This window comes from Ruditapes philippinarum, unplaced genomic scaffold (assembly GCF_026571515.1).
Source record: "Ruditapes philippinarum isolate M1 unplaced genomic scaffold, ASM2657151v2 ctg5927_1_1_1_1, whole genome shotgun sequence".
Classification (NCBI taxonomy): domain Eukaryota; kingdom Metazoa; phylum Mollusca; class Bivalvia; order Venerida; family Veneridae; genus Ruditapes; species Ruditapes philippinarum.
This window is the reverse complement of record NW_026854731.1, coordinates 1-17,959: the sequence shown is the minus strand read 5'-3', so window position 1 is coordinate 17,959 and position 17,959 is coordinate 1. Positions and strand designations below refer to the sequence as shown.

Sequence of the window (17,959 nt, the reverse complement as noted above, 5' to 3'; positions counted from 1 at the left end):
GTAATACAACGGGATGTAAAAAAAGAATTAGGTACTGAGTCTGAAACACACTATTCAGCGACTGTATTGAATTACATGTACATGTTGACACATCAGATAATAGAGCCATTTTTCAGATATTTGAGACAAATTTAACTTATGATAAACCTTTAATACTTTTCTGCAGTATAAAGTCACAATATGTTTGTATTATAGTCAATTTCATGTAATATAATCAATCTTTTAAGGCAGAAACAAATAATGACACAGGCAATATTAATTCAGTGTATTGTTTCATTATATTAACATATAAAAATGTTAACAAGGTCTGTATGTTTTTTTTTGAATAATTTATTCATCTTATCAATAACCTTGTGAAGTTACAAAAAACAACCCTCAACACAGAGAAATCCCAGCTTAGAATATTTCATCAAAACAATTAGAATCCCTGCAATTATGATAAATCTACACTATAACAAGTCCTGCAAAAATGTAGGCATTTTTTCATATTCTTTCTTTCACATTATCTTTGGTCATGGGATTTCTCACCAAAATAAGTTCAGTTCTAGCACATCAGAAAATAAAAATCTATAATGTTTTGTTGTTCTATGCCATAGCTTTACTGATTTCTTCTAAACAATCAAGAGCGATTTGTGCCTCAGCCTTTTCCTCGTCATTTTTAGCCGAGCTCAATGCAGTGTTGGCATTTGAAATGCTGCTTGCAACAGCCTGCAAAGAAAAAATAAAGGCATAATAATATCACTTATTTATGCAGCTGAATTATGTTTACATCTGTTAAAGTTTCGCCCTAGTTTTTTGTAAGAAATCAATCGTATGATATATAAATCCTGCGAGGCAAATGTTTCTAGATTTTCCACATTGAAGTTACTTGCTACTCTTTTGAACTTATAAATAATTTAAACAAACATTACACTAAGAATGTTTATTTAATTATATAGAAAAATGCTGTGAACATCTATGCTAAAAAGGTCTAAGTGAACACCCTGTTAGATATTTGCCATGAAACTTCTTCTAGTGAGTCTCTACCATGTTTGGTCAAATAAAAGCCCTGGGGTCAAAATTGCTTAACCCTTTACCACATATATACGCGAAACAACGCATTTTCGACCCCCCCCCCTTTTTTAGGCCTCAAATAGTGAAAAAATGTCCTATTTGGGCCCCAAACACATGTTTTCGTTTGAGAAATGTTGGTCAAAAAATTGAGCACTTTTTCGGCGCCGCCCCCAATCCAAAAGATACATCAGGGGGTTGCCAGAAGGGGGAGTTAGGGGGGTTTGAAGGGGGGCGGAGTCCCCCTCATCGCCAAGAAAATTTTGGACTTGTGAGAGGCTAAAAATGACCCCAGGTCGATCATAATATAATGTGTAACCAACGCTGAAAAGCCTTTGACTCTATATCAATCCCTTGAGAAGTTGCAGCACTTTGAAATAAATTTTGATGGAAAAAATCGAGGCAAAATAGTGATTTTTGGCAATTTTGAGATGTCCCCTCGTTGCCATGGTAACAGGAAATTTAAGACTGAGCATGTCGTCACAAAGGCAATGGTCCAGTCAACATTTGTGCCAAGTTTGATAAGTATTGAAGCATTTTTCATAGTTTCATAGCAGTTTGAACTTGTAAGAGGAGGCTTTTCAGTAAAAATGGACATTTTTCACAATATGCTCATGGGGGAAAGGGTTAATATCTAAGATCCAGCTCTTTTGGTTTTTAAAAGAAGATTTTTTAAATTTTTACTATATACATATAGGGAAATAATGCCCTACCCCCGGGTTGGGCCAATTTTAACCCAAGGGCTTTAGAGCTTTTATTTGAACAAACTTGGTAGACACCCATTAGGAGATGTTTCATGCTAAATATCTAAGCTTTAGCTCTTGGGATTTATTTAAAAGAAGATTTTTAAAGTTTTTACTATACAGTCGAGACTGTCATATGTGACTTTCCATGGGATCTTGAGAAAAAGGTCACATATGACAGGGAGTCTCTTAATACAGTCTCAAAGAAAACAAGCAAATTCGTTGAATTTATATCCCCCGCCGAGTACTGGTTATTATTAACACAACAACTGAAGACATAAGGCTTTATTTATATATTAATCATGGCATAAACAGTAATATTCTTTGAAATTGATAAATATTCAGGGAAATAACAGAGCCATAACTTTGTGTTAAATAGTAAAATCTGGAAATGCCAATGAGATGTATGCATACTACATAACTAATCAAGGGCCATAAATCTGAGTTATAAGTATCTGACTGGAACAAGGCGACTATATGCACATCTCCTCTTAGTATCCCATAAAGTTTCATTGAATTCCAGCCGGTGGTAGCAGAGAAGTAGCGAGGAAACAAATATTTTTCTATATGGATACTGCATAACTAATCAAGGGCCATAACTCTGAGTTAAAGTGTCTGACCGGAACAAGCCGATGATATGCCCATCTCCTCTTGGTATTGAAGGTTCCCATAAAGTTTTGTTGAATTCCAGCCAGTAGTTGCAGAGAAGTAGTGCGGAAACGATTTTTACTCTATATGCATACTACATAACTAATCAAGGGCCATAACTCTGAGTTAAAGGGTCTGACCGGAACAAGCCGACGATATGCGCATCTCCTCTTGATATTGATGATTCCCATAAAGTTTTGTTGAATTCCAGCCAGTAGTTGCAGAGAACTACTCCGGAAACGATTTTTACTCCATATGCATATTGCATAACTAATCAAGGGCCATAACTCTGAGTTAAAGTGTCTGACCGGAACAAGCCGACGATATGCGCATCTCCTCTTGGTATTGAAGGTTCCCATAAAGTTTCGTTGAATTCCAGCCAGTAGTTGCAGAGAAGTAGCGCGGAAACGATTTTTACTCCATATGCATACTGCATAACTAATCAAGGGCCATAACTCTGAGTTAAAGTGTCTGACCAGAACAAGCCGATGATATGCGCATCTCCTCTTGGTATTGATGATTCCCATAAAGTTTCGTTGAATTCCAGCCAGTAGTTGCAGAGAAGTAGCGCGGAAACAATTTTTACTCTATATGCATACTACATAACTAATCAAGGGCAATAACTCTGAGTTAAAGTGTCTGACCGGAACAAGCCGACGATATGCCCATCTCCTCTTGATATTGATGATTCCCATAAAGTTTCGTTGAATTCCAGCCAGTAGTTGCAGAGAACTACTCCGGAAACGAAATTCGGACGGACGGACGGTCAGATGCGCATCTCCTCTTGATATTGATGATTCCCATAGTTTCGTTGAATTCCAGCCAGTAGTTGCAGAGAACTACTCCGGAAACGAAATTCGGACGGACGGATGGACGGACGGACAACGCCAAAACTATATCCCCCTCCTGATTCCATCGGCGGGGGATAATTAAAATTTAAATACCATCTATCTGTCTATATACCATTGTAACTAAACATATATACTGTATAACTGTGTGAAGGAATAATATCTAACCAATTGCAAATACACATAGGTACTTTAAATATTTGATGTAAATAAAATAAGAGTCCCTGTAAAGCAAATATAAAAGTATGTATTTCATATAAAATTTAATTTTATTTTTTTGTATTAATTTAAAATTGAATCATTATGGTACAAAATAAACTTGAATTTGATGCATTCAAATCCTTAAAATAAATATCATACTTTTAAAGACATATGATCCATATTAGTCTGGTATCAACATTTTTCCTTATTATCCATGCAGCCATAGAAAAGTAAAATAAAAAAAAATCTGCCTAAAAAAATCTTCCGTTGTCACTCCATAATTTTTTAAACACAAGTCTTAATCCAGTTTACTCAGTAAATTATGTTCATTACACCTGTGACCTTAATTTGTTAACACACATCGATTGCATCAGACGCTATGGACACTCCAGACGCTACGTCACTTGACACCTGCATATATACATGTAATCAGAGGTGTGTAGAGTTTGTTTGAAGAGTACTTACTACTGGATTATAATTGGACTTAATTATTTTGTCTCTCTGGGTGTTAAAACAGGTATTATTTATCTGATTAACGGACAATTAAAAGGTGTGAAAGTCGTTTTAATCAGACAAAACAATGCATTGGGACTAGATAATTAGGGTCGCTTGTCACATATGACAGGAAGTCGTTTAAGACAGGGAGTCGTTGAAATCAGGGGGTCGCTAAGGCAGTCTCGACTGTATACATATAGGGAAAACAATGACCCCAGGGCTTTTATTTGAACAAACTTGGTAGACACCCACTAGAAGAGGTTTCATGCTAAATATCTAAGCTCTACCTCTTTGGGTTTTTTAAAAAAAGATTTTTTTAAGTTTTAATATATGCATACATGGAAAAACAATGACCCCCTGGGGCGGGATCAATTTTGACCCAAGGGCTTTTATTTGAACAAACATGGTAGAGACTCGCTAGAAGATGTTTCATGCCAAATATCTATTTCTAAGCTCTAGCTCTTTGGGTTTTTTAAAAGGAGATATTTTAAGTTTTTTCTTTTGGTTGCCATGGCAACCAGAGTTCTGCATGAAATTATATTCTTTGAACAATTTTTAAAGATGACCACCAAAGGAACATTCCTGTGAAGTTTTGGTGAAATTGGCTCAGCGGTTTACCAGGAGCTGTCGTATAAAATGAATGTTTACGGAAGTGGGACGGAAGACGCTGGACGAAAAGAGATCACAAAAGCTCACCATGTCACTTTGTGATAGGTGATGTCATTTGAGAAATTGTAAATTTAACAGAAAGATGTGAAAGGAAGGAAATGGAGCTAAGGTCAATGAAAATAATTTATCAGTGAGAATAGAAAAGATCAATACAGAAAACAAATGTTTCAATACCTTTGAATCAAATGAATCCAATGGGTAAGCTTCCTCTGCTAGAATTTGCACAGTGGAATCATTGTTAACAGTAACTGTTCCACTGGAAACTGAAACAAATCAATTGTAAACTTCTGTTTATCAATTAGTCCCATAATAAGAATACTATTTAACGTATGTAAAAGCAAAGTACATAAACAGTCATGAAACTGTAATTTTATAAATCATATTTTTAATATATAAATATTTTACATTAATAAATTGCATACAACACAAAACAATGTAGAATGTCTTATGACTGTTTTCAGAGCAAGGATATCATTTGAAATCATGAAATCATGGCTGTTCCCCAACTATACAGAAGAACAAGAATCTAGGGAGTACCTTGTCTTGGTAGTAAATTTGATGAATTCAGTTCAGTAGATGCTGACAAAACAATTTCAGGTGAAAGATGGTTGAATGGTATAATTTTATAAAAGATATGGCTGAAAAATCATAAACAATGTAATGAGTAGAAGAATCTAACACAGAATGAACCTCATCATGTCAACTTTTACACCAACACAAAACTCTTACTGTCAAGTGAGTGAGAGAGAACAAAGCAGTGGCTGCATTTATTTATGCTTCCCCCAGTATAACAAAATATTAAGAGTAATAATATATTATTATTTCACATACCAAATACTTTCTGAGAATCATTATCTTGAAACACTGTAACTACTCCAGGTTTCAGTGCAGCTATCATAGGTACATGCCTCGCTAGAATACCAACTGATCCACCTAGGGTTGATAAATCCACCTGCTGAACAACATCTCCATTGTAATATACCTGTTGAGAAAATAATTAGAATTTGCAATAAACAAAGAAGTGATATTAAAAAGAGGGAGATTTCTTTAATTTGTGAAAATATACTCAAACTCTGTATTATCGGCGCAACTCTATTACCGTCGTACTCTCAGTATTTGTCATGTGGGGTCATGCATACGTTGAAGTTAAAAATCTTTGACCTCATTCAATTAAAGATGTAATGATTAGTTGAATTTATACTGCTTTACACAGAATATTGATTATTAAATTCATCAATGAAATTCAATGGAGACAGGTACAGGAAAAGATAAGTACGCCGATAATACGGAGTCCCATGCTACCCCTTATTTCAAGAAAAATCTTTGAAAATATGGCTGCAGAAAGTGTAAATGTGGGAGAGTTCACATGTATGGGAATATCTTGTTTGCCATTTTTGTTAAATGTTTATCAGAGTTGTTATTACTTTCCGCTTAATAGACAAAGATAGCGCATAATTTCATACAGCTAGTACAGCCAAAAGTTCTAGCCGTACGCAAGTCACATACGGCTAGCCTGGACACACTGTATTATATTGCACTTTTCAAAATTATATGAAAATGGACAATGCATATGTTTTTTATGTCTTGAATGAGGATTTTAACCAGGAAGCATCAATTGTCTTCGTATGTTTACTTTTTAGAGATGAATCGCCATGTTGGCTAAATACAGAATCATATCGATCGTTGTCATCTCCAGATGGAGTGTTTAGGTGCAGTTGTCAGAATAACATTGTTTACATTATTATTATAACAGTCCTTTTTTGGTTCAATAAGTTTAATTTTCAACACCTTTAAAACTGAAAAAGCACCGAAAATAATTGTTGATGTGTTCTGATAATTGCGTCATTTACTGACAGTTGTCCATCATTTTACAGTAAGGAAAGTTTGCATGTTCCATGAAATGCATTCTTAAAGTCCTAATAAGTCACTGTACTATGGGCTTTTATTAAAAATACAATTATAGCAATTGCTTTAAGTTGCTCATATTTTTTTATATTTTTTTTTTTCAATGTTCTATTTATTTATTCATTCCATTCAGATCATGCCATTATAGAGTTGGGTACCGCCAGAAAGAAAATACCACGGTTTTTTCCTAAAAACAACGGTCTAAACCGCGGTATACCACGGATTTTCATTATACGCTATAAGTTAATTTTTATCTCTAAAATAAGTATCAAGGTAGGCTGGTACAGAATTTCAAATATTAAATTTAAGCAGATCTATAAAATACAGATTAATCAAAGCATCATTTAACTTTTTTCAATCAGGTACTTTCGCATGTTGACAATCATAAATTAATTGGGTCATGGATCAGTTCTTGTTGTTTTTTTTATTATATATTGGTCTCTTTCAACATTTAACAACTGTTATATAAATTGCATAGTTAAAATGGAAAAATAAAATGTTTTTATTGCTTATTGATTAATAAAATAATAGGTCAAATGCACGTTAGCCGATGACAAATATTTATTTGTCGGTTAATTTTATAACAGAGTCCCAGCTGCTATTGTAAATTTTTTATTGCAAGAGCTAAGTATTTAATTAATCTGTGTCAGAAACCAAAACAAACATGTACCCCAAAAGCAAATTAAAATTATCACATAGAAAACAGCTGACCATGTTACTGCTTAATTAATATTCATTAGTTGAACGAACATTACTTTTAATCCAGTTTCTACGCCGTTCTATAATTAGTTAATTGCCATGCGCATGCAGTAAGTGCGTGACTTAAGGAGAACCCCTAGCCTGATTGATCGCTATTTATATAAATACTTAAGATAGTAACACCCTAATTTTATGCAAGGAATGCCTTCATAAATTACCAATATTTATGATTAGTTTTCGTATCAAATAAGCGATATTTGGACAAGTAAATGTAAGTCAACAATTCTTGCTTCTTCAACTGAGATCATGCAAGTCGACAATTCTGGCTTACATGCGGTAATCGATAAAGCATTCAATTTTCGCTAAGAACTATCGAAGAATGATAACAGTTGGCGAAGTTGTTTGCAAAAAGGTTAACTCAAAGAAACATTGACATATACAACAGAAACAGTTTTTTAATTAAGTACATTTTATGGATCTGTAATTGCTTTAAATTAGAGCTAAGAGTACCGGTTTTCCAGGTCTGTACTGCAGATGTCTCGGACCGTGGTTTACCGGTACACCGGTTAAACTGCGCACCTCTATGCCATTATGAAACAAGCTTCTTTGGCCGTTATGATTATTCATTCCATGTGCTTAATCAACAAAAAATGATTTAATAATTCATCTTTCATACATAAAAAACAACAACAAATCTTAAATAATCATAAAAAACAAAAACGTTATAACTTAAACTATTTATTATTTAATCATAGTTATAACTTTGCATATGCATATACATGTCATTTGTATAATGCGTAATGTAACTTTGACACTTTTATCGTGATGACAACGCTATCATAATTTTCCTTCTTTTTCTTTTTTTTTTTACAAAGCATATTTAATAATAAAGTACGAGGACAAACGTGGGTCCTTGGTAAAAATCCTTGTTTAAAGACACAAAAGAACATATGCATTTTCGAATTTCATATAATTTTAAAAAGTGCTGTACAGCTAGACAATACAGTGTGTCCAGGCTAGTCCTACGTGACTCACATTCAGCTAGAACTTTTGGCTAGCCACTTCCTTGCTAATATGGTCAAATTTTTAGTAAATGCAGAGCTGTATCTATGACTCTGTGTGACGTAACTGGAATCCATCCTATAAACATGAGATATTATAAGACCATTAATGTAAATAATATATTATTTTGGAAACCCCCAAAAGCTGGCTGTTTTAAAGAGTAAAAAATATCACAAAGAAACGTCCTGTGAATTTCACTGGACTAATCTATGGTAATGAAAAACATGTTAAACAGCTGAAAAAATCTTAAAAAGTATAAAAAAATTTCATTTTCCAATAGTTTTAAAAAACCGGGGTCACCCTTTGGGTAAATGTCAGAAAAATCTTTAACCAAACTGGAAAAAAAACCTTTTTTTATATAACTCCAGAAAAAATTTTTTAAACCCCCCACCCCACGAAATTTTAAAAACTTTAAATTTTGAACTAAATAGTTTTTTACCCCCCCAGGGGGATCCCAAAATGTAAATTTTCCCCTTTTGGGTCCGCCCCCTGGGGTTTTCCCCTTTTAAAAAATTTTTGGGCCTGATTTAAGTACAGTTTAGCCCAAACCCTGTCCCGGACCCCAGACGTGGACCTTTTAAAAAACCTGCCGACAGAGAGACAGGGTTTGCGACAAAAAGGGGAAGGAAGGGAAAATTTTGAAAAGGGGGAAATCAACTTTTTGGGTTAAAACCACCCCAAGTTCGTACTCAATATTATTCGAAAACAAAAAACCTTTTTAATTTAATCGAGGAAAAAAACTTTTCTTTAAAATTCAAAAATTTTCCTTTTGTGAAAATCTGATATTTAAAAATTTGGGTTTAAAATTGATATTTTGGGTTTTAATTTAAAAATGTAACAAAAAAAATTTTTGGGAAAAAAAATTCATCTGTTTAAAGGGGTTTTATACATTTCCTTCCGGGGAAAACAAAACCCAACTTTACTGTTAACGTATTAAAAAATTTATAGGAACACCTAGTTTTTCTTTTCCCTTTTCCTTTTGGCCCAAATTTTCCTTAAAAAAAATGCCCTTACATGAAATTTTAAAAAATTTATAGAAAAATAAACAGGTTCCAGGGAAAGGAAAACCCCGGGTTTTAAATTTTAAAAAGGTCCCTCAGAATAACAAAAAAAAGAAACCCCGGGGAAAAATTTTTTCCCTTATATTCCAATTTCAAAAAAATTTTCCCAAAATTTAAATAAACATAAAAAGGGCAAAATTTTGGGGAATCACTTTAAGTCCAAAAAAGACCTTTTTAAAGGGGAAAAAACCAAATTTACTTTTATAAAAAAAAAATTTTTAATAAAAGGCAAATAAAAAGTAGAAACCCAAACTTAAGGCCCAACCCCGGGAAAATTAAAGGACCCCCCCCCGCTTTTTAAAAGACCATTTTAAAAAAAAAAAACGGTTTTTTTTAAGAACTGTTCTTTATTTTTAAAATGGTTAGCATGTTTCCAACTTAAAACCAAACCTCGTTTAAATCCCCACTTTTAAAAAAAACCCACCCCAGTTTTAAATTCCCAAATTTCTTTTTTTTTTGTTCTTTTTTGCCCCCCAATATTAACCCAATTTTATATTAAAATTTCAACATCTATTAAATTAGATTTTTAAAAATTTTTTGTTTGTTAGGGGTTGTTATTTTTCTGTTTGAAAATTTTTAAAAGGGTTGACGCTTTGTTTTTCAAAAGGGGGTGTCAAAAAACTGTTATTTTTTTGAATATTGAATGAAAAAAATTTTAAAGGTAAAAAGTAAATTTTTTTTAAGTGGTACGTTAATAAATTTTTAAATTTTAAAAAAAAAAGAATTAATTTTTTTAATTTGGGAAAAGGTGAAATTTTTAAAACCAATAAAAAATTAAAAAATTTTGGGAAAGCAGACCAAAATTTTAAAATTCAACTTTTTTTTCCCAGAAAAAAATGTTTCTTTCCTTTCAAAATTTTGATTAAAATTTTAAAACAAATTTTTTTATTTTTGAAAATTTTTACAGGTTAAAAAATACATACTTTTTTGTTCAAAAAAAAATGAAAAAAAATTTTAAGCCCAAAAGTCAAAAAATTTGTGAAAACCCAATTTTAAGAAATCAAATTTAAAGGGCCCCCCTCCCGCATTAAACCCTTTTTGGGCCCAGCCCCAAATGATGGTCTTAAATTGAGGGTTTTTTACTGTAATTTCCCTTTAAAGATTCTTTAGAAGAAATTTTTAAAAACCCCCAAAAAAAAAAGGGAAAAAGGGAAAAATTTGCTTTTAAACTGCACCCTTTTTGGCAAAAATACTTTAATTATTAAGATAGAGCCTGATCCAAATTTATTTTCAAAAACCCCCCACCATAAAAATTCCCGGCTTTTTGTAAATTTTTAATTTTTTTATAAACAATTTTTTTTATAGCGCAAAACCCAAAAATTCATAATCTTTTTTTTGTAATTCGGGCCCTTGGGTACGATTTTTAAAAATTTAAATGGTTTTTGACTTTTTGGGAAAATAAAATGTTTAATTTAAAACCGACAAAGATCGAAAACTTTATATAGTTTTAAGGGACCTTTGGGGTAATTTCCAGTTTTTTATTTGGGGAAAAGAAGCCCTTTAAGAAAACCCCTCCGGGGCTTTAAATTAAAGGAAAGAACAGTCCCCAACCAGAAAAATGGTTGCAATCCCGTTCTGGTAGAACCACATACGTTTATTTCCGGTATTTTTCCCTCCAAAAAAATAATCAAATTTCCCGGGGAAAGGTTTTCGAAACCAAAAAGCGGGGGATTTTAATTCATAAAATTGCATAGTTTTAAAAATAAGCTCAAATAAAATTTATAATTTGAAAAAAAGATTTTATTTTTTTTTTCCAAAAAATTTCGCCTAAAAATTAAATTATTTTGATAATTTCATAATAGTGATGCATTTTTAATTTTAAAAAAAAAATTTTAAGGCTTTTCCCCAAAACACAAAATCCCCCCCAGCAAACTAAAATTTATAGGACCGTTTGTCGGCCCGACATCATTTTGGAAAATTTTTCGGCCCCGAATCGGCAACCCCAATGTCGGCTCGGGGGGCAGTTGCAACCCTGCTAAATTTCGGGTTTTTCCTTTCTGGGGGGCGGGGTAAACTTATAACAAAACAAAAAATTTTTTTTTTTTGGGAAAAACCCTTTTTTTTAAAAATCAGAAAATTAAAACCCTTTTATTTTGCAGAATTATTTTAACCATGAAATACTTTTTAAAACCTTGAAAAAATTCCGGGGCTATTTTTACTTAGCTGATTTTTATCTCATCTTTTTTAAAAAATAAAATTAAATTACAAATTTTTTAACCTTTTTGTACAGAAAAAAAAAATTTATATAATAAATTAAAAAAAAATATTAAATATTCAAAAATAAATTAAAACAAAAAACCCCCTTTTTAAAAATAAAAGCTAAAACAAAATCAAAATTGCCATAAAAATTGATTTCGGTTTTAAACCCGCTAAAAAAAAATACATGTATTTCCCCTTATTTCCAAAACCTTTCGATTTTAATTTAAAAGGGGGCTGACAAAATTGCCCGGGTTCGGGCCTGCCCCTGTTTGTTTTTATTGGCTTTAAAAGTCACGGGGGCTTTTTTAAAAAAGGGTTTTAATGGCGACTTTTCAAAGCATAAAAAGGGCACACTGAGTAGAAAAAAAACCCTTTCGCAAGCTACAGAAAATGTAAAAAAAAAATGAAATTAAAATTAGGTTTTAGGAAATTGTTGTTATAGGGGTTTTAAACTGAAATATAAATTTTTACAAAGGAAATAAAAAGGTAAACTATGAATATTTTTTTAAAAATTTGAAAAAAGCATTCCTTTGAAAAAGGGAAACGAAACTTTTAAAAATTTTTTAAAACCAACGGGTGTTTAGTAAGTGTTTTAAAAACTTAAAATTTTTTAATAAAAAGTTAAATCCTTTAAGTTTTAAATTTAAAAACCCGCAAAAAAAAAGGGTTTTTAAAAAATTTTTTAATTCGGTATAAAAGGCAAAAAAAGGTGTTTTTTAAATAGTCAAATTTTTTCTGGGAACCAGCAAAAAACGTAACAAAACCCTTTTTGAAAGGGCCCAATGGGGAAAATTTAAAATTTTTCCCCAAATCAAAATTTTGGGGTCAAATTAGGGAAAAATTTTCCTTTTCCTTTGGGCTCATTTGTGTTTACAAAGTTTGGCCGTAACCCGATGTCTCATCTTGTACAAAAAATTTTTCCCGTCATGCCCGAAAACAAAACTTCCCGTTAAAAATTAAAGCGCAAATAAATTTTTTATCCCGGGGAAAGGAAACTTACTTTAAGTGGGCCTGGGGGATAAAAACATGGGTTTTATAGAACTTTATCTTTCTCGGCATTTTTCAATTATAGGGGCTTTCAGAAAATAAATTTTTCTGCTAATTGGGAAACCCCCTCTCAATTTTCAAAAAAGGGCCCTTTGAAACCCCCATCCCCGAAAACTTTTCCGGGGTTTATGTCTTGTTAAAGATATTTTGTGAAATAATGTTACCTTAAACCCCGTTTTTCCCAAATAAAAAATTTTTGTTCCCATTAATTTGCCCTTTTAAAGCCTTTCTTTAAGTTTGAAAGGGTGAAAAAATTTTCTTTCCCAACGGCCCTTTACGGAGATCAAAGGGGCCATTTTTGGGGAAATTATCAAATCTTCATACCAAAGAAAAAGCTTTTTTCCGGAGACAAAATTTCGAAGCTTTTGTGGGCCCTTGGGGCACAATATCTTTTCCCAAAATAAAAGGGAAAAACGCTTTTTTGGTCCTCTAAAACATGGAAATTTTTTAGCCCTGACCCAAAAAATGCAGCTTCCAAAGGCCCGGGCCTAGGGTTTTTCTCCTATAAAAACCCGCTAAAATTTTGGGTCCAGCCCCCAAACATGGGAACGGGAAATTTTTTTGGGGTCTCCCCTCTTCGGTTTTATTCTGCGCTTAAAAAACCCCAAAAAACTTAAAGCCCTTGTTTTTTTTACGCCTTTAAGAAAAATTTTAAAAAGAAATAAATTTTGCCCATGCTTTTTTTTTATTTCGCCCCCCAGGTGCCCCCTTTAATTTGGTTTCCCAAAATTTTTCCGTCATGTTAAATTTTTACTTTTCCAAACCCAAAATGGAGAAATCCCCGGGGCTTCCCATTAATGAATTTTTTTCGGGCTGCTGACCTTAAAATGCCTTTTTTAATGGGAGGAAATTTTTTTAAACTGATGTCCCCCATCTTTTTAGGGTTAAAAAGTGGTTTTTAGTTCCCCAAAAACCCCCCATCGAATCGGCATACGAATAAAATCCCTTTTAGAAAAAATTTACTGCTCGCCATGGGAATGCGTCAATGTTTTTATTCTTTCCCTTAGCTGGGAAAAAGAAAGACCATAATTAAAAAACCCGAAACCTTTGCTGCAAATTGTTCTATTTTATTGTAGTAGCGTTTTGGGGAAAAAGCACCGCCGAACCCAAGAATTTGTTTTTGGGTGTCTCATTGCCCCCAAAAGTGGAAACGTAAACTATTTAGGGTGGTTTTGAAACCAAAACGAAAACCCGGGAAACGTCCGCTAAATCGTAAACCATCTCTTGACCCTTTAGCGTTTGGGATACCAAAAAAGCATAAGGATTTGCAGGTCCTGGGGGTTTGCGCTTCCCGGGAAAATAACACAGTAATGTAACGTTGCAATACGCAGAAAACAGAATCTTTGGGCAAACTGTCCCTGCAAATAAAAAATGGTTTGGGCCAAAAAAAACGATTTTTGTGAAAATATTTTCAAAAATAAAAATGTACCAAAAAATGTACCCGAAGGGTAAAAATCCATCCTGCCGGAAAAAAAGGGGGGTTTCTCCCCCCTAAAAGGAAAAAGATTTTCTTTTAGTGTAATTAAAAAATTCTCAGTTATCCCTTTTAAAGCAAGGTTTAAATATGGGCCCCTGTCAGAAATTTTAAATCCAAAAATGTTTTATTATTTAGCAGATTACAAAATTTTTTAAACCGGGTTTCGTAAAAAAAAAAAAGATGGCGGTTTTTATTTTTTTTAAAAAAGCCTGACAGTGATCATACTCGTTTTTTTTGTTTAAAAAAACATGCGGCAAGGAAAAAGGGTTCTACCCAAAAATGTTTCCTAAGAACGTTTTTAAAACCTCATCAATTTGGTGTGTTTGTAATTCAACCTCTGGGGATACAGTGGAAACCCCCAAACCCTATTTTTTCCCTCAACCAAAATTTGCGGTGTACGTAAACAACAAAATCCCGGGATCCGTTTGAAGAAAAACCCGGTTTTTGTCGAAAAAACCTGCTTTAAAAGAGGGAAAAACTAAAAGCCAAAATTAAAACCAAAAAAAACGGACAATTAATTTTTTGGGGTTGACATAGGCCCCCCAGACAGCCCATAAAACGGGTTTTGGGGGAACTTTTTAAAAAACCCCCAAAGCCTGCGGAAAAATGTTGCTAGCCCTTTTAAAGGAAAAGTCCAAAATATCTGATTTTAAAAAATTTTTATTTCAAGGGCCCCCGGGCGGCAAACGAATACACACTAGTTTGAATACCTTTTTGCCAGTAATGATTTTTTTTCAACGGATTTAAGCAAAACGAATTCTAATGGTTGGGTACCCGGGTTTGGGCTAAAAATTTTTTCAAAATTTAAAAAGGGAAAGACCAATTTTTTCAAATTTCCCTACAAAATTTATCAGGCTTGGGTTTTTGCTAGCAAAAAAAGAAATATCCCTCGCTTTTTTTTTGGGAAATCGTGGAGTTTTCCCCGGGTTTTATGAAAAGAATGGAAATATTGGGGGGGATGGGGCAATAAACCGATTTATATGGCAAAGGGGTATGCCAATTAAACTTTGGAAGGGTTTTTACAAAAAGAATTGTTCTTAGTTTTCAACGGGAAGAATGTGGGGAATAAACCCCACAGAAGCGGCCCTTCCCCGGGGCTTTTTTCCAAGAGATTTTTCAAGCCCAAACCCCAGTAAACAAAAATCCCTGGGGCCCGGAAAGCTAAAAATATAGCGGGTTGGGGTGTGCGCGAATCTGAAACCTTTTTTTTAAAAAGAATTCCCGGGGCGGGCATAATTTAAGTTTTTAGTGATGGACCCATAATAGAGAGGAAATTAAACCCAATTGGACAGATGCCCTTTTGATAGCACGGCAGCAAAGTGCTTTTATTTTTGAAAGGTTTTTGCCGTGACAAGCGCAATTTACGACCCGGCCCCAACTTAATTCCGTATTACCTTAGCGAAAAACAAAATTTCAAAATTTCCCGGAATTTTAAAATTTTTAAAATTTTAGGGTCTGATTTTAGTCTTCCCTAGGGGGTGTAAAACCCCTTAAATTTAGGGGAGTTGGGAAAAAGCCGAAAAATTTTGGGTAAGCGCATTTTTTAAAAAATTTTTAAATTTAAAATTAAAGTTTTGGGATAACCAAACCCCCTATTAATTTGGCAATGGGCAAAAATCAGGGGGGCCCCAGCTGGTAAATAATAATGCTTTTAAATGTCCAATTATTGGGAAAAAGCCCTCAAAAACAAGGAATTTTTAAAAAACAAACCCAAAGTTTTTTCATTAATTTGGGGCCTTTTAAAATAAGTTTCGTAACCCCCTGGATTCGGTCGGGAAAAAGGTTCTCAAGTCGAAAGGGGGCCAAAATTTTGCCAGCCCGCACGAGCTTTTTGCCTTTTGCTTTTTGGGCGGTTCCCCAAATTTAGTAATTTAAAATTTTTGGGAAAAAATGGGCTCCTTTAAGAGGTTTCAAAAAAAAGTTGGTTGACGGGGAAATTCAAATGATAAAAAATATACTCTTTAAAGCCAAAATCTATTTTCAGACAATTTTTTTTGGTGGAGAAATAACAAAAAACCTCGGGCTAACAATTATGACAATTTTAAAACTTTTTATCGCCCTTTTTACATTTCCCGTTTCGGTTTAAAATTTAAAATTTTTTTTGTTTAAAGATAAAATGAAAGTATGCTCAAAATTCGGAGCTTGGGTTTTTTGAAAAAGAAAACGGAAAAATCCTGAAATTTAATTTTTTGGTTATTGATTTCCCAACCCAAATTATTGTTTTTAAAATAAATACGGAAAAAACATTTTTTTTTTAATACTTTTTTACTCGTTTTTTTTAAAACTTTTTTTGCCCCCTTGAGTGGCTTATGGAAAACATGGTAAAAGTATTAAACAAACATTTTTCCTCAAAAACGATTAAATTTTTTTCATTTTTTTATTGCAGCCCTTTGAGAAAGAAAAATTTTTTAGAGGGACAATTTTTCAAAAAAATGGGCCCAAATTTTTCCCTTTTAAAAAAAAGGGGATAATAAGTCCAAAAAGAAAATTGGGTTTTTTAAAAAATTGGTAAAAAAATTAGGGAAAAATTGTTTTTTAAATTGTTCTTTAAAATTTTGGGGAAATTGGGGTTTTATTTTAAATTTCGACCAAAATCAGAATTCAAAATTTGTTTCCCCCATCTATATGGTCTGGGAATGTTTTATTTTTTTTCCCCAAAAATGAAAGAATGGTCCTTTTCTTGGTTGGGAATTTGGGCATGTCCATTTAAAAATATGTTTTTTTTTAAAAAATTGAATTACTAGTACTTACAAAAATTTATTTAATGGGGCCAAATTTTTAAATTAAATTTTTTGAAAAAGAAAAAATTTTTTTTTAAAAATTAAGAAATGGCAATTTTTTTAAAAATTAAGAAATTTTAAAAAATAAACTTCACATGTAAAAAATTAAACGCGTGACAAAACTGTACTGGGAAAAGGGAAGAAAATTTTTTTCATCAGCTTTAAAAAATTTTGCTTTAAAATCATGAAAGACAGATTGGGAAAATATTCATATAAGAAATTAATTTTAAACCCATTCAGGTAACTATGTTTAAAAGAAAATAAAAATTTTCCCTTTTTAAAAAAATGTCTAAGAATTATAATACAACAGTTTTTCAAAGTGTATACTTTTTCTTAGGTTCTCCTTAAGCATAAAATTAAATAACAATTTGGGGCTATTTTGAACCCATCTACCCGAATTCCCCCAACAGGGTTTAAACCCCGAAAAAAATTTGCATGGGAAATTTAAAAAATAAAATTTTTTTTGAAAAAAATGTAAATGAAGAATTCCAAAACTTTTTAATTTTCCTATTTTTTTTAATTTTTTTTTTTCCCCCCGAAATTTTTAAAAAAGCGTTAAAATTATATCAAAAGAAAAAATTAAAAATAAAATTTTTTTTTCAAAAATTTTTATTTGTTTATAAATTGAAATAAAAACTAAAGTATCCCATCTTAAAATTTATTTGTCCCTTTATTTCCCCTTTCTTTTTTTTGTTTTTCTTTCCCCCGTTTTATTTCCAAAGGGTGTTCTTGCATATCTGGAGCAATTTTCAAAAAAAATTTCAAAGTCCTTTTTTCTTTTTAAAAATGGTCCAAAAAAATTTAGAAACTTGATGGAAAAATCTGCATGAAAAAAATTTCACAGGCCCCCCTGGAAATAAAAAAAATAAAAATGTGTGGGACTGTTTAAAATTTAAAAAGGAGTCAAATAAGTTTTTTATAAAAAAAATTTAAAAACCAAACAACTTCCTATTTTGCAGTTTTATCATATAACCCAAGGATTGAAATTTTATTAAAATTTTAAAAAAATTTATGAACCCCCTGTGTTTTTAAAATCTATTGTAGGAATTTTTTCTGTTTGTTTCTAAAATACCAT

General features: G+C 32.4%; 1 protein-coding gene across 1 annotated transcript; it reads right to left on the bottom strand.

Annotated features, from left to right (window-relative positions):
- Positions 1–312: 312 nt before the first annotated feature.
- On the bottom strand, positions 313–5,646 carry LOC132740886 (ATP synthase subunit delta, mitochondrial-like). Its single transcript, XM_060728934.1, has 3 exons — positions 5,486–5,646; positions 4,829–4,917; positions 313–708 (listed from the first exon to the last, which is right to left on the bottom strand). The coding sequence occupies exons 1-3, from the start codon at positions 5,550–5,552 to the stop codon at positions 586–588; spliced, it is 279 nt and encodes a 92-aa protein (XP_060584917.1). The 5' UTR covers positions 5,553–5,646; the 3' UTR covers positions 313–585.
- Between the last annotated feature and the right edge of the window lie 12,313 nt (positions 5,647–17,959).

Bases quoted from the DNA above. Each gene is read 5' to 3' on its own strand.
- LOC132740886 (XM_060728934.1), bottom strand. From the start codon at position 5,552: ATGATAGCTGCACTGAAACCTGGAGTAGTTACAGTGTTTCAAGATAAT. The intron at 4,918-5,485 runs GTATGTGAAATA...GATTTGTTTCAG, and splicing joins TGATTCTCAGAAAGTATTTG to TTTCCAGTGGAACAGTTACT. The intron at 709-4,828 runs GTATTGAAACAT...TTTTCTTTGCAG, and splicing joins TGGATTCATTTGATTCAAAG to GCTGTTGCAAGCAGCATTTC.